This window comes from Phascolarctos cinereus, unplaced genomic scaffold, assembly GCF_003287225.1.
Source record: "Phascolarctos cinereus isolate Bilbo 61053 unplaced genomic scaffold, phaCin_HiC Scaffold_5;HRSCAF=322, whole genome shotgun sequence".
In the NCBI taxonomy this organism is placed as follows: domain Eukaryota; kingdom Metazoa; phylum Chordata; class Mammalia; order Diprotodontia; family Phascolarctidae; genus Phascolarctos; species Phascolarctos cinereus.
Window position 1 is genome coordinate 1,437,321 of NW_027555958.1, and position 11,818 is coordinate 1,449,138.

The window sequence follows — 11,818 nt, forward strand, 5'->3', positions numbered from 1 at the left end:
GAGAGAAGATGGAACCTCGGCTGGGGTCTGCAGGCTCGGCCCAGTTGGTTTGGGCTGCCATGGCCAGAGCAGTCAGAGCATCATGGGGTCGGGGGGCATTTTCTCCTCTCAGAGTATGTTCCCCACATGCCTGAGCTCTGTCTGTCTGTGGGACCCTTGTGGCTTGGTGTCAATGGGAATGGAAATTGCTTGTTTCCCACTCTGCCCTCCAGGATTGCAGGGCCATTCCAACATCCCTTCTGCCCGACTGCTGGCTAGCTCGGCCTCCACCTTCTGGAAATGGAGAAGGTCACAGAGGAGAAGTGTGGAGGAAGCTGACTCTCCTGACTTCCTTCTCTCTTCCAGGGCCGCCCGGGCATGAACGGACTGAAGGGGGAGAAGGGTGAGCCTGCAGATGCCAACAGAGCCGTGGGACCCAGGGTAGATATTCTGGGGCTGGGACTTTGTGGTGGAAGCCTGCCAGGACCTTGGGGATGGGTGCCAATGGGGCTGGGGGACGGGTGCCAATGGGGCTGGGAGTTGGGTGACAGTAGGGCTGGGGGCTGGGCACTAATGAGGCTGGGAGCTGGGTGACAGTGGGGCTGGGGGCTGGGTGAGGAGGGCCTCAGGGGTCCCATTTGGGGTTGGAAGCCCTTCCTTGAAGTCCAAGCAGGTTCTGCCACTTGGTACCTATATAGCCATGGACAAGTCCTTTCCCTTCTCTGGGCCTCAGTTTCCTCATTTTGAAAGCGAGGAGGATGGCCTAGATGGTCTCAGGGTACCCTCTAGCTCTCCATCCTGTGATTCTATGGAAGGTCATCACAGGGCCTCAGCAGGGCTGCTCCTCAGCTCCCACATCAGCCAGCCTGGTGGTGGCCACACCCTTTCTGTTTGGGGAGGGCAGGCCATGCCTTCTCTCTTCGAGGTTCTCTCTGAAACCCACATTGAGGGACCAAGTGTCATCAGCACTTCTTCCAAAGGACAGAAGCAGAGGCTGATGGCAAACTGAGGAAGGGCCGGCCTTTTGTGTGGAGATGTACTGGGCCCACACATGACAAAGGCTTTGGCTTTAGTGCTGGCCACCCTGGGCCTAGTTAAGTCACCTCCTTTGAAAACGAGAGAATCACAGAGTCGGAGGGTGCGCAGGCACCCAGAGGCCTCCTAGACCAGAATGCCCTCGCCTCCGTCTTGGAGGGGTGGCCATGGGTGAGGCCTCCCAGGTTGGGGTGGGGGGTGGGGCTGAGGCAACCTGTTCATCAGCGGGCCGGCTGTCAGGATCAGGAAACCTTACCCGATAGATCAAACTTCAGCTGGGCCATGGCCTCTTCCATGCGCTCCTCAGTCCGTCCTGGGCCAAGCCGTACGAGGCTACGCCTTCCCAGGGACGCCCTTCACATACTTGGTGCAGCTGTCCTGGATTCCCAGTCTTCTCTCTGTGGAAGTTATCATGACATAACCAAGCAGAGGAATGCAGGCCTCTCACCGCCTGGGAGCCTTCCGACGTCCTCAGACATGGGCCACCAGCGTGACGCCCCAGGCCAGCGCTCCTCCACTTCCTGGGCTAAGGGCCTCCTCTGCATCATGCTGAGCAGGAGGGGCGAGTCCCCCTCAGCCGCCTGGGAGGGAGTGTTAGTGATGAGCGTCCTTGGGGGAGGGGCGCTTCCATGCTCCCCACCCGAGGGACAATGACTGACAGCCTGGGCTGCTCTGCTCAGGCAAGTTTAGGGCTGATGAAGGAAGGGCCACCAGCCTCCCCAGGGACACCCCCACCCTGGCTTCATTTCCTTTTCCAATTCTCTCATTTCCTTTATTCAAAGTCTCCTTTCTTGCAGCCTCTGTCTTCTCCCCATGGTTGGATTGGGAAGCTCACGGCCCAGGCCCCTTCATTCACTTGTTGTTTCTTCCTCTTTCAGGGCCCTCCTGGACTCCCAGGGCCCCCAGGGCCCCCAGGGGCCCCAGGCCTCCTTGGGACTTCCTTCTATGACAATAATGTAAGTAGCCCCTCCCGCTGCCACAAAGGAGGAAGACGGGGGGCTCCTGCAGCAGGGTTGGGCAGGGCCTCATATTTTGGTGAACATCTTGGCCTTCATCTTGGACAAGGTCAAGGCCAGCCCTCCTGGAAGCTTTGAATGCTCCCTCCAGTCTCTGTCCCATATCTGAAGTAGGGACAGCTAGGAGTCAGGAAGACCTGAGTTCAAATCCAGCCTCAGACACTTACTAGCTGTGTGAGCCTGGGCAAGCCACTTCACCCTGTCTACCTCAATTTCCTCATCTGTAAAATGAGCTGGAGAAGGAAATGGCAAAGCCCTCTAGCATCTCTGCCAAGAAGACCCTCAGTGGGGTCACGGAGAGTCAGACCCAACTGCAAAATGTCTGAACAACCACAAACCTCCCGTGGCTGTTGTGTGGATCAAGTGAGCCATATTTGTAAAGCAAAGTGCCTGGCACGTAGTAGGTGCTGTGTGAATGCACACTGTCCTCGTTATTGTCATGAAAGCCAGGGGCTCAGCATGTCCATTCTCGGCCTCCTCCCCAAAGCGGCGCTTCTGGATCTCTGGTGCGAGGGGTGGAGGGAGCGGGGAGACCGCCGGGCGAGGGGGTGGCCTCAGGCGGTGGGCTCAGCGCCCCCCACCCAGCTCAGTGCTGCCTGGTTAGGGCTGGACAAAGTCACTCAGAAAGAGCCGTGGGAGGCCTTGGGGCTCCGCCTGGGAAAGGGCAGGCTGCTGGAGGCATCTTCAGATTTGGTGAGGGTCCCTGTCCTTTCACACTGGGGAGGGAGGGGTCCTTGAGGCCTGGACTTGCCCCGTCAGGCCTCAGTGTCTCCAGCTCTTCTCTGTTTGTGCTTCTCAGGGATTCCTCGAGCCTGGCCGCCCTGGGCCTCCAGGATTGCCGGGTAAGGAGAATGGGGAGGGCAGCTGGATTCTCTGTCCTCATCCCTGTCCCCACACCACCCCAACCACACACTTCCCCCAAGTGGTGAAGCCAGGCTTAGCGACAGCTGCCCTCCCATATTTCCTGTTGTCCCAGGACGTGTCACGTTGTCCAACTTCAGCTTTTGCCACATAACATGACCCGGTGCTGGCTTCTGCCCTTTTCAGACTTGTTCCGGTGGTCCAAACCCTCGGGCCACTGGGCGTTCCTGGGTGGGCCCCTGCTCCCACTGACAGCTGTGTGTCGTTCAGGCATCCCTGGGGCCTGGCTGCAGCCGAGCACGGGCTGTTTGGACAGTGGGCAGCCAGCTCCACTTCCTTTTAAAGACCCCCCGGCTCCCTGGAGCAGGAGGAACCATGGTTCCTCTGCTGCCTCGAAGCTGTCCCGTCTGTCACATGCCCCACTCCCGTGGCCGCTACTTCTAGCCTTGCAGAGCCCTGTGGGGGGAGGGTGGCAGCTCCTGGGCATCCTCTCCCAGTTCCTAGACATCTGTGCTCTCCTGCCCTAGGTTACCAAGGTTCCCCTGGACCCAAGGGTGACAAGGGAGAAGCCGGACCTGCTGGGCCACCAGGTAAGCCTGAATGCCCATGAGCTCCAGCTGTCCCCAGGCATGGGGGTGCTTGCCTCTGGGAGTAGGGGATTGTGGTAGCCGCTGTCACGTGGCGTGTGGGGGAGCAGCAGGGCCTCCGTGGGCACCTCCTCTCACTGCCGGCTCAGGACTGGGAGTGAAGGATGCTGCCATTGGCCAAGAGAGGCGGAGGAGGCAGGGCTTAGCACCCTCTTCCTCCCAGGCCAGCACAGGCTGCACCCCTGGAGTCGATTCCTGCTTGGCTGCTAACGAGCTGTGACCTGGGCTGGGCCATTTTCCTTCCTGGGTCTCAGTTTTCCCATCTGCAAATAGCTGGGGCTGGGCTCAGTGCCAGCTTCTGGGCTAGGATCCGCTGGCCCTCTGAAGCCTAGGCCCAGAGCACACCAGGCCCGGCATCGAACATGCCAGAGCAGGGTCAGTGCTCACCAAGGCCCTGGCTGCAGCTTCTGGTGCTGTGCCCACTGGGGGAAGGGTCCCAGTCCAGGGGCTCAGTGTCTGACATCCCACAGGGAGCACCCAGGAGGCAGATTTCCTTGGGGACGTCCTGAGGCCCGGACGCCAAGGTGGGGGCATGGGCAGCGTCCTATTAGGAGCCAGGAGTAGGGCTCTGGGAAGAGGCTGGGCCGCAGCAGGCCGCTTCTCTCCTGGCTTGACCCTCCTCACTTGGGATGCATCCTCAGCATTCGTATTGGCACAGAAATCCCAGGCCCAGAACGTTTCTTCAACCCCCGAGTGCCCTTGCGTTGGCAGCATTTTGGAGGAAATGTCCTGCTTCTGTCTGTTTTCCCACAAAGGCTGTGGAGACCACATTCCCTGGCGAGCTGAGCCAAGGCCTTTGGGGCTGACTTGGCAGGGGGCCTGGGGCACTTCTGCCAGGCCGCTCCTAATGGCCGTGTCTGTTCTCTCCCACTAGGCATTTTGCCATATGATTTTAGCACTTTGGTGGAGCACATGAAGGTGAGTGAGCCGCCCTTCTCTCCAAGGGTTGGGACATGACTCACTGGGGCCAGCGCCTCCCCCAGTTTCTCAGGGCTCCCCCTGCTGAAAGCTTGGCAGGGTAGGGAAGCCCTCCAAAGGCCCGGGCTGAGCCTGTCAGGATGAGGAGGTGCAAGGCCAGTCAGGAGCAGGCAGGTGGGACCTCCGAGAGAGGAGGGGCCCTGCTCCCCTCTGAAACCCTCCAAGGGGCCTCTGTCATGGCATCCCCCAAGTGGGCAGCCTCGGAATCATTGCCCAGGGGCAAGCCAGGCTGTATTAGGCACCCACTGTGTATGTGTCAGGCCTGTGCGAGGTTCTGAGGAGACAGACAACCTGCCTCCCACCCCCATCAAAATCAGCCTGCCCTCAGATAGCTTACACTGTAGCCAACCTGCCTACGATCTGGAGGCTTGTAAACCATCTCCTGCCTCCCAGTAGCCCTGAGAGGGAGGTGCCACTGACCCTTTTACAGAAGAGGTAACTGAGGGTCACCTGGCTTGTGAGAGTCTGGGGTAGGATTTGAACTCTGCCCTCTCAAGGAACCTGGACTCTCTTAGGGAAGACCTCATGCAGAGAGAGCTAAATGCAAAGCTGGGGCCTCTGCTCTATTTGGGGAGGGAAGGCCCCTGTGGTTACAGGGATTCACAGACAAAGTGATGATCCAGAGGGCCAGACTCGGAGTAGCAGTGAGGGAGTGCATCCCAGGCAGGCGGCACAGCTATTGCAAAGGCATGGAGACAAAAAATGGAGCAGAGTGTGAGAGGAACCCAGAGAAGTCAATTTGTTTGGGCCCTCTGGCAGGAAAGGCAGTTACTAGGCTTTTGAGTCAGGAAGTCCTGGGTTCAAACCTGGCCTGGGACACTTTGCTAGCTAGACCCTCTGCAAGTCACTTCTCAGTTTGCTCATCTGTAAAATGGGAATCATTGACAGAACTCACTGTGAGGGTCAAGTGAGATACCACGTGTAAAGTGCTCTGCAGACCTCCAGCCCTTGGATTAGTGAGCCCCAAGAGGTGGCAGGGACAAAGGGCTTTCAAAGCCAAAGGGAGGAGCTTAGGCTTGATTGCCTTGAAGCAGTGATAGGGAGCCATTAAAAGTCATAGAGCAGAGGAGTGACCTGGTCTTGGCAGCTGAGTGGGGGATAGGCCACTGGCGGGAGTCTCAGGTGGGAGGTGGCTATATGACTGGAGCGATGGGGCAGGACACAAGAGATACTGGGGAGGAAGAGAGGGCTGGGTCCGTGGCAGGAGGGATGAGGGAGGCTGGGAAGCCTCAGCCCCTGGCAGTGGGTGGCCCACCCTGCTTCCCTCCACTGCTGTGGGGCAGGCTTCCACAGAACCTTTGGGGGGAAGCCACGTTCCCCCACACACAGCCCTGAGGACCCACCTTCCTTCACTCGCTCTTTTCTGTCTACAGGGCGAAAAGGGGGAAGAAGGCGTGAAAGGGGAAAAGGGTGAACCTGGCAGTGGAGGATTTTTCAGCTCTGGAGTCCCAGGCCTGCCCGGCCCCCCGGGCCCCCCGGGGTACCCCGGTGTTCCGGTAAGACCAAGCCCTATCCCGTGCCTCCCCTGAGTTGGTGCTGCCCCAGGGGCCCTCCCCTTGAAGGCCAGTGAGTAGGGGAGAGGCAGTGGGATCTCCTGGGACCTACCAGGACAGGCCCCCTCCCAGCTCTGGGCCCACCCACTGCCAGGAGCCGAGGCGTGGCCAAGCACATGCCAGGCAGGGCATGCCTCCAGACTGGGGAGCCAGGCCTCTTCCTTTCCTGCCTGAGGCTCTCCATGCCCATCCCTGTCCTTTCTCAGGTCACCTTGGGTGCCCACAGCCAAGCCCTTCCAGGTAGCATCCTGAAAGAGTGGGATTATGGGAATCTCACAGCTGAGGTCAATGCTGCCCAGTGCCCCCTGCCAGGCCATCCACCCTCCTGGGGCCTTACGCACAGTAGACCCTTCAGCATGTACTGAATGTTTACATGCTTGAACACTTAAGCGTATACTGAATGTTTACATGCTTGCACACGTATAACCTCTATCAGATTGCTTGACCTCTTGGGGAGGGGGCAGGGAAGAAGAGTTTGAAACCCAAAATCTTATTGAAAAATGAATGTTGAAGACTACCTTTACATGTAATCAGAAGACATAAAATACCATCCCCCCGCTACCGCCCAAAGAGGGCATTGAATTAAGCCGAGTTATGTCCAGAGTCAGGGTGGCCAAAGTGCCCTGTGACCCTTCCTGCTGGGGATATCACCAGAATAGCCAAGAGCCAGGAGGACCAGGGGAGTAAGGCCAGGGAGGCCGGGAGCCCAAGTGTTCTTCCATACAAACGGTTTCCTCTTTAGCGCCCAGGTATTTGAATTGTGCCTGTGCCCTGACCAGGACTTTACAATGAGCCCACTGACCAAACAGGCATCTGGCTCTTTCAGGCCCAGGATGCGTTTCATAGCTAACTACATCCGGGGGAGGGTGCTATTGTTCCCCTCAGCCCCCCGAACCTCTTACCCCTGTGCCCATCCCCCCACTGGCACTGTGGGAGCCCCAGAGTTCCTCCAAGTACAGCCCTGGGCGTGCCTGGTGCCCACCTAGGTCCTGCAGGGTCCAGCCTCGGCCGAGGCGCCCTTTGGCATCACTGTCGCCATCTTGCCCATGGTCACCTGCTACATGGGTAGTTTAGGCCATACCCAGCAGCTCTCACAAGCTGGGATCCCCCGTGGCCTGGGGCCCTGGGGATCTGCAGACTCAGGGGACCCTCGGGGGTAGCTACTTCCTGGGCCCCTGACATGCACCGTGCATGTGTTACCCTGTCTCCTGCTTAGGGTCCCAAGGGAGAGAGCATCAGGGGTCAGCCTGGTCCCCCAGGACCTCAGGGGCCTCCAGGCATAGGCTATGAAGGACGGCAGGGCCCCCCTGGGCCTCCTGGCCCCCCAGGACCACCGTCATTCCCAGGACCCCACAGGCAGAGTAAGTTCTCTGGGGAAGGGCGTTCAGAGTGCAGCCGAGGAGGAGGAAGGGTGTAGGTGGGTTTGGGTTCTGGGTGGGACTGCTCAGCTGGGGAAATGGGCTTTATTCTAGGGCATGTCTCTCTTTCAGCTATCAGTGTCCCTGGCCCCCCAGGTCCCCCAGGCCCCCCCGGACCCCCAGGGACTTCAGGGACATCATCAGGGGTGAGTATTAGAAAAAGGCCTCCTTCTGGGTATGGTGGCAAGCTGGGACCTGCCCCCAAGAGCAGGGACCCCTGGGGACACCAGCTGAGCCCACTCTGGCCTGCCAGGATGCCCCACCTCTAACAAGCTTGTCCTTGGGGTCACCTGGGAAGCCAGCACTGTCCATGGTGCAGATGGTGCCTCTGCCCAGCATGGGGAGCTGGGCCCCCCACACTGCTGGGGCCCCACAGGGAAGTAGCTCCACGAGGTGGCCAGAGAGACAGGTGGAAAGGGGGTTCCTCCTTCCCTGTACTTCCTTGTGGGCCCCCTGTCTTCTCTTCCCTGCCCACCCCTCCCCGCTTTCTGGCGGCACCCACACGGGCCGAGCTTGTGTTTCCAGCAGCTGAGAATCTGGACAAGCTACCAGGCCATGCTCAACAAAGCCCACGAGGTGCCTGAGGGCTGGCTGGTCTATGTGGCGGAGAGGGAAGAGCTGTACGTTCGCGTGCGCAGAGGCTTCAAGAAAGTCCTGGTGAGTTTCCAGGACAGGACTGGGCTTTCTTGACAGCTGGCCTCGCAGGCAAGCCTGTCACAGTGGGCTCCAGGGAGGCTGAGCCTGCACAAGGTGTCCTGTCTCTCTGGCCCAGTTTCCTCATCTGTAACATGGGTAATCCTAGCCCCTAGCTCGAAGGGCTGTGGTGAGGAACTAATAGGAAATGAAGTGCTCCGCAAACCTTCATTGGAGGCGAAGTTAGCCGGTGTCATTCCTTATTAAAGTGCCTACTATGTGTCCAGCACTGGGGTCACAAAAGCAGGAATAAGGCAGTCCTGCCCTCAAGGGACTCACATTCTGCTCACAGCTAGAAGGTTCCTTACAGGCTGTGGGGAAACTGAGGTCAAGGTCACCCCAGGGGGCTTGAGTGCTGCCCCTTTGATGGCAGAGCTGGGATCTTTTCTCTTCCTTTGCTTCTGTTTGCTAGGCTGACACCCTGGGGCCCTGGGAGAGGTGAGGAGGGGGATGGGAGGATGGGTACCTCAGGCTTCTGGCCTCTCCCATGTTTTCCATGGCCTGGTGTGCGTTCTTGGCCCTGAGGAGAGCCCCCACTGAGGGGACACAGAGAATGTGGCCAGGCTCATAATGCTGCCTGTTTTCTTTTCAGCTGGAGGCCCAGACCGTGCTCTCTCGTGGGGCGGTAAGTGAGAACCTTTGCTCATCCCAGGATGGCTGAGGGAAAGGGCAGAGAGCTGCAGAGGCCGGCGCTAGGCCGGGCTGGGCTCCCCCTGCCCTCCCTGGGGAGCTCGGGGCCATCTCTGCAGCCCCACTGTTCATGCTCGGAGCAGGCGCTCAGGCCAGGCAGCTATCCTGAAAGTTCTTCCTAGGCATCCATACATACGTCATGCACACAGATGCCCAGACACACATAACCACATGATCACACACACACACGTGTACACACGCATGCGTGTTCATGTATACACACACGCGGTCTGCCTCCAGCTATGCCAGAGGCCACTCCGAACACTCCGTGGCTCTTCTCCTTTCTCCAGGATAATGAGGTTGCTGTCCTGCAGCCACCCATCGTAGAGTACTCACCAGGGAACTCGGCCCCGTCAGGCTCCCACATTCAAGATGGCAACCTCCCCTATCCTCACCGGGGCTACCCACATTCAACTGCCAAGCCCTGGCGAGCCGACGACATCCAGGCCAACCACCCGCGATTCTCCGAGCATGGCGGTCACCACCCGCCATACCACGGCGTCCAACAGCACCCTCACGACCGCATCCCCAGCTACCACGGCTCCTACACCAACGTCCGGCCTGCACAGCCCACGGCCTCTCCGCTGCACGTGCACCATGACTTCCAGCCCGCAGTAAGTGCCTGTGGCAGCACCACGTGGCCACCTTGGCTCAGGGGCCCTGAGCTCCTCAGCCACACCCACCCTAACTTGCCCAAGGGCTCTCTCTGCCTTGCACTTCCTTGGCCAGGGGCACGCAGTCTGGACTTCGAGGCTTGGTTGGTGCCAGGCTTGCTTGCTTTCTGAGCTTCCTCGGGCTGTTTCCATTTAACAAGTGCCTACTGTGTGCCAGGCCCTGGGCACGTGCTCACATCTCCAACTACGCAGTTGGCCCGCGCACTCTCTGTCTGTCACCCCTTGCAGGTCGTGCTCATCCCGGCTTGTCGACCGACTGACTGACGGACGTGGCTCACCCATGAGTCTTGTTTCATCTTCTCGTTCCAGCTCCACCTCGTTGCTCTCAATGGTCCCCAGACGGGCAGCATGCGTGGCATCCGTGGGGCTGACTTCCAGTGCTTTCAGCAGGCCCGGGAGGTGGGCTTGATGGGCACCTTCCGGGCCTTCCTGTCCTCCAGGCTTCAAGACCTCTACAGCATAGTCCGCAGGGCGGACCGCGGCAGTGTGCCCATCTTCAATCTCCAGGTAGGCTGCTCGGGGAGACTGCAGGCTCTGAGGGCCAGGGAGAAAGGCGGCACCTGGAGTCACTCAGCCTGGACTTGAGGTCGGCTCTCATGGTTCCCAGAAACAGGGCCAGATTCAGAGTAATGGGATCGCAGATTTAGAGTGGAAAGGATCTTAGAGGTCATCAAATCCGACCTCCTCATTTGACAGACGAGGAAACTGAGGCCCAGAGAAAAGGTCACATTCAGGGTCACAGCTAAAAAATCTGAGGCAGATTTGAACCCAGGTCTTCTGGTCTCTGTCAGCCACACTTTGGGCATGTCCCAGCCCAGGGGCAGCCAAGCTAGTGAAGCCCAAGGACCTCTTTGCAGAATCATGCTCTTATCAGAGAAGCCAGTGCGAGGCAAACTCAGCATAGAAAACCCAACCAAACCAAGCTCCTGGCCTCCAGGCCGAGAGCCCTGGACCTCGCACACCTGGCGGTTTCTGAGGGCAGCCTCCACGAGCTTCTCCCTGTCCTAGCCCCAAGCTGCTCTGGGAGGGAGGCTCACCCTCAGCAGGCCGGCTGCCCAGCCACTCTCCCCCCGGTCCCCATGGGGAATGGCCACAGCCCTCCTGGCAGCGCGTTGATGGATGAATGACATTCTTCCGGGACCTGAGGCCCTTTGGAATGGGATGGTTCTAAGTAGATGGTTCAAGCTTGGGGTCAGCTGAAGGTGGGTCTGCCTTCCAGGCTGGCACACTTGTTTGTGCTCTTCCCAACATCTCTCCTGGTGTCTTTTTCCTCCCCCAAGGACGAGATGCTCTTTGATAGCTGGGAGGCCCTGTTCTCAGGCTCAGAAGGCCAGCTCAAGCCCGGTTCACGCATCCTCTCCTTCGACGGCAAGGATGTCCTGCGGCACTCTGCCTGGTGAGTCCACCTGTCCCTTGGGTTCCAGGCTTGGGGGGCCATGAGGGACGTGGAGCTCGTTTTTCAGTTCCTTCTGGTGCCCAGTAAGGGGAGGAGACATCAGGACAGGATTTTCCTGAATTTCCAGCTTCCAGATGGGGTTTTGTCTTTGCTCTCTCCTTCCCCGAGTCCTGGTGCCCATTTGTTAGGGACTGACGGACCCTGGAGCCTTGCACTTAGAAGAGGTGGGACCTGGGGATGCTGGCGAGAGGCTCCTCATCCCATCCTCTGGGGTCCTTTGGGTGGAGAGGACTCTGTGATTCTGGGGCTCCTGGGGGGAGGCAAACCTCCCCCCTCCTATTTCCCTCCCTTTCTCTGAGATCTTCAAGTGGGGACCTCAGAGGGTAGCTGGGGGAGCCGGGGCGCTGAGGGCACACTGGCATCTCTGTGCATCTCGTAGGCCGCAGAAGAGCGTGTGGCATGGATCCGATGCCAAGGGACGCCGGCTGACAGAGAGCTACTGTGAGACCTGGCGGACAGACGAAGGGGCCGCCACCGGCCAGGCGTCCTCCCTGTTCTCGGGCAAACTGCTCGAGCAGAAGGCTGTGAGCTGCCGAAACAGCTTCATTGTCCTCTGCATCGAGAACAGCTTCATGACCTCCTCCTCCAAGAAGTAGGAGCCCGTCCCTGCCCACTGGGGGTGACTGACGGACATGCGGGGGACAGGGACAGGTTCCAGGAATGACTGGCAGTCCCGGCTCCCCAGGCCCAAGGGGCCAGAGGGGCCTGAGGGGCCAGCCCCGACTGGCTCTGGCCCAGCCAGCCCACGGCCAGCGCGGCCCCAACTTTCATGTAATCGCTGAAGAAATAAAAAGAAGCCAAAGAGTGTATTTTTAAAA

General features: G+C 59.3%; 1 protein-coding gene across 1 annotated transcript in view; it reads left to right on the plus strand.

Moving 5' to 3' along the window:
• The window catches only part of LOC110198839 (collagen alpha-1(XVIII) chain), a 63,295-nt gene extending 51,477 nt beyond the window's left edge, over window positions 1–11,818 (plus strand). The window contains 14 exon segments of the mRNA XM_020973357.2: window positions 346–420; window positions 1,893–1,970; window positions 2,830–2,872; window positions 3,419–3,481; window positions 4,413–4,456; window positions 5,890–6,012; window positions 7,286–7,430; window positions 7,560–7,633; window positions 8,013–8,144; window positions 8,773–8,805; window positions 9,161–9,484; window positions 9,854–10,051; window positions 10,825–10,940; window positions 11,380–11,818. Coding sequence (XP_020829016.2) covers window positions 346–420; window positions 1,893–1,970; window positions 2,830–2,872; window positions 3,419–3,481; window positions 4,413–4,456; window positions 5,890–6,012; window positions 7,286–7,430; window positions 7,560–7,633; window positions 8,013–8,144; window positions 8,773–8,805; window positions 9,161–9,484; window positions 9,854–10,051; window positions 10,825–10,940; window positions 11,380–11,596 — 1,665 coding nt within the window. The 3' untranslated portion in view covers window positions 11,597–11,818.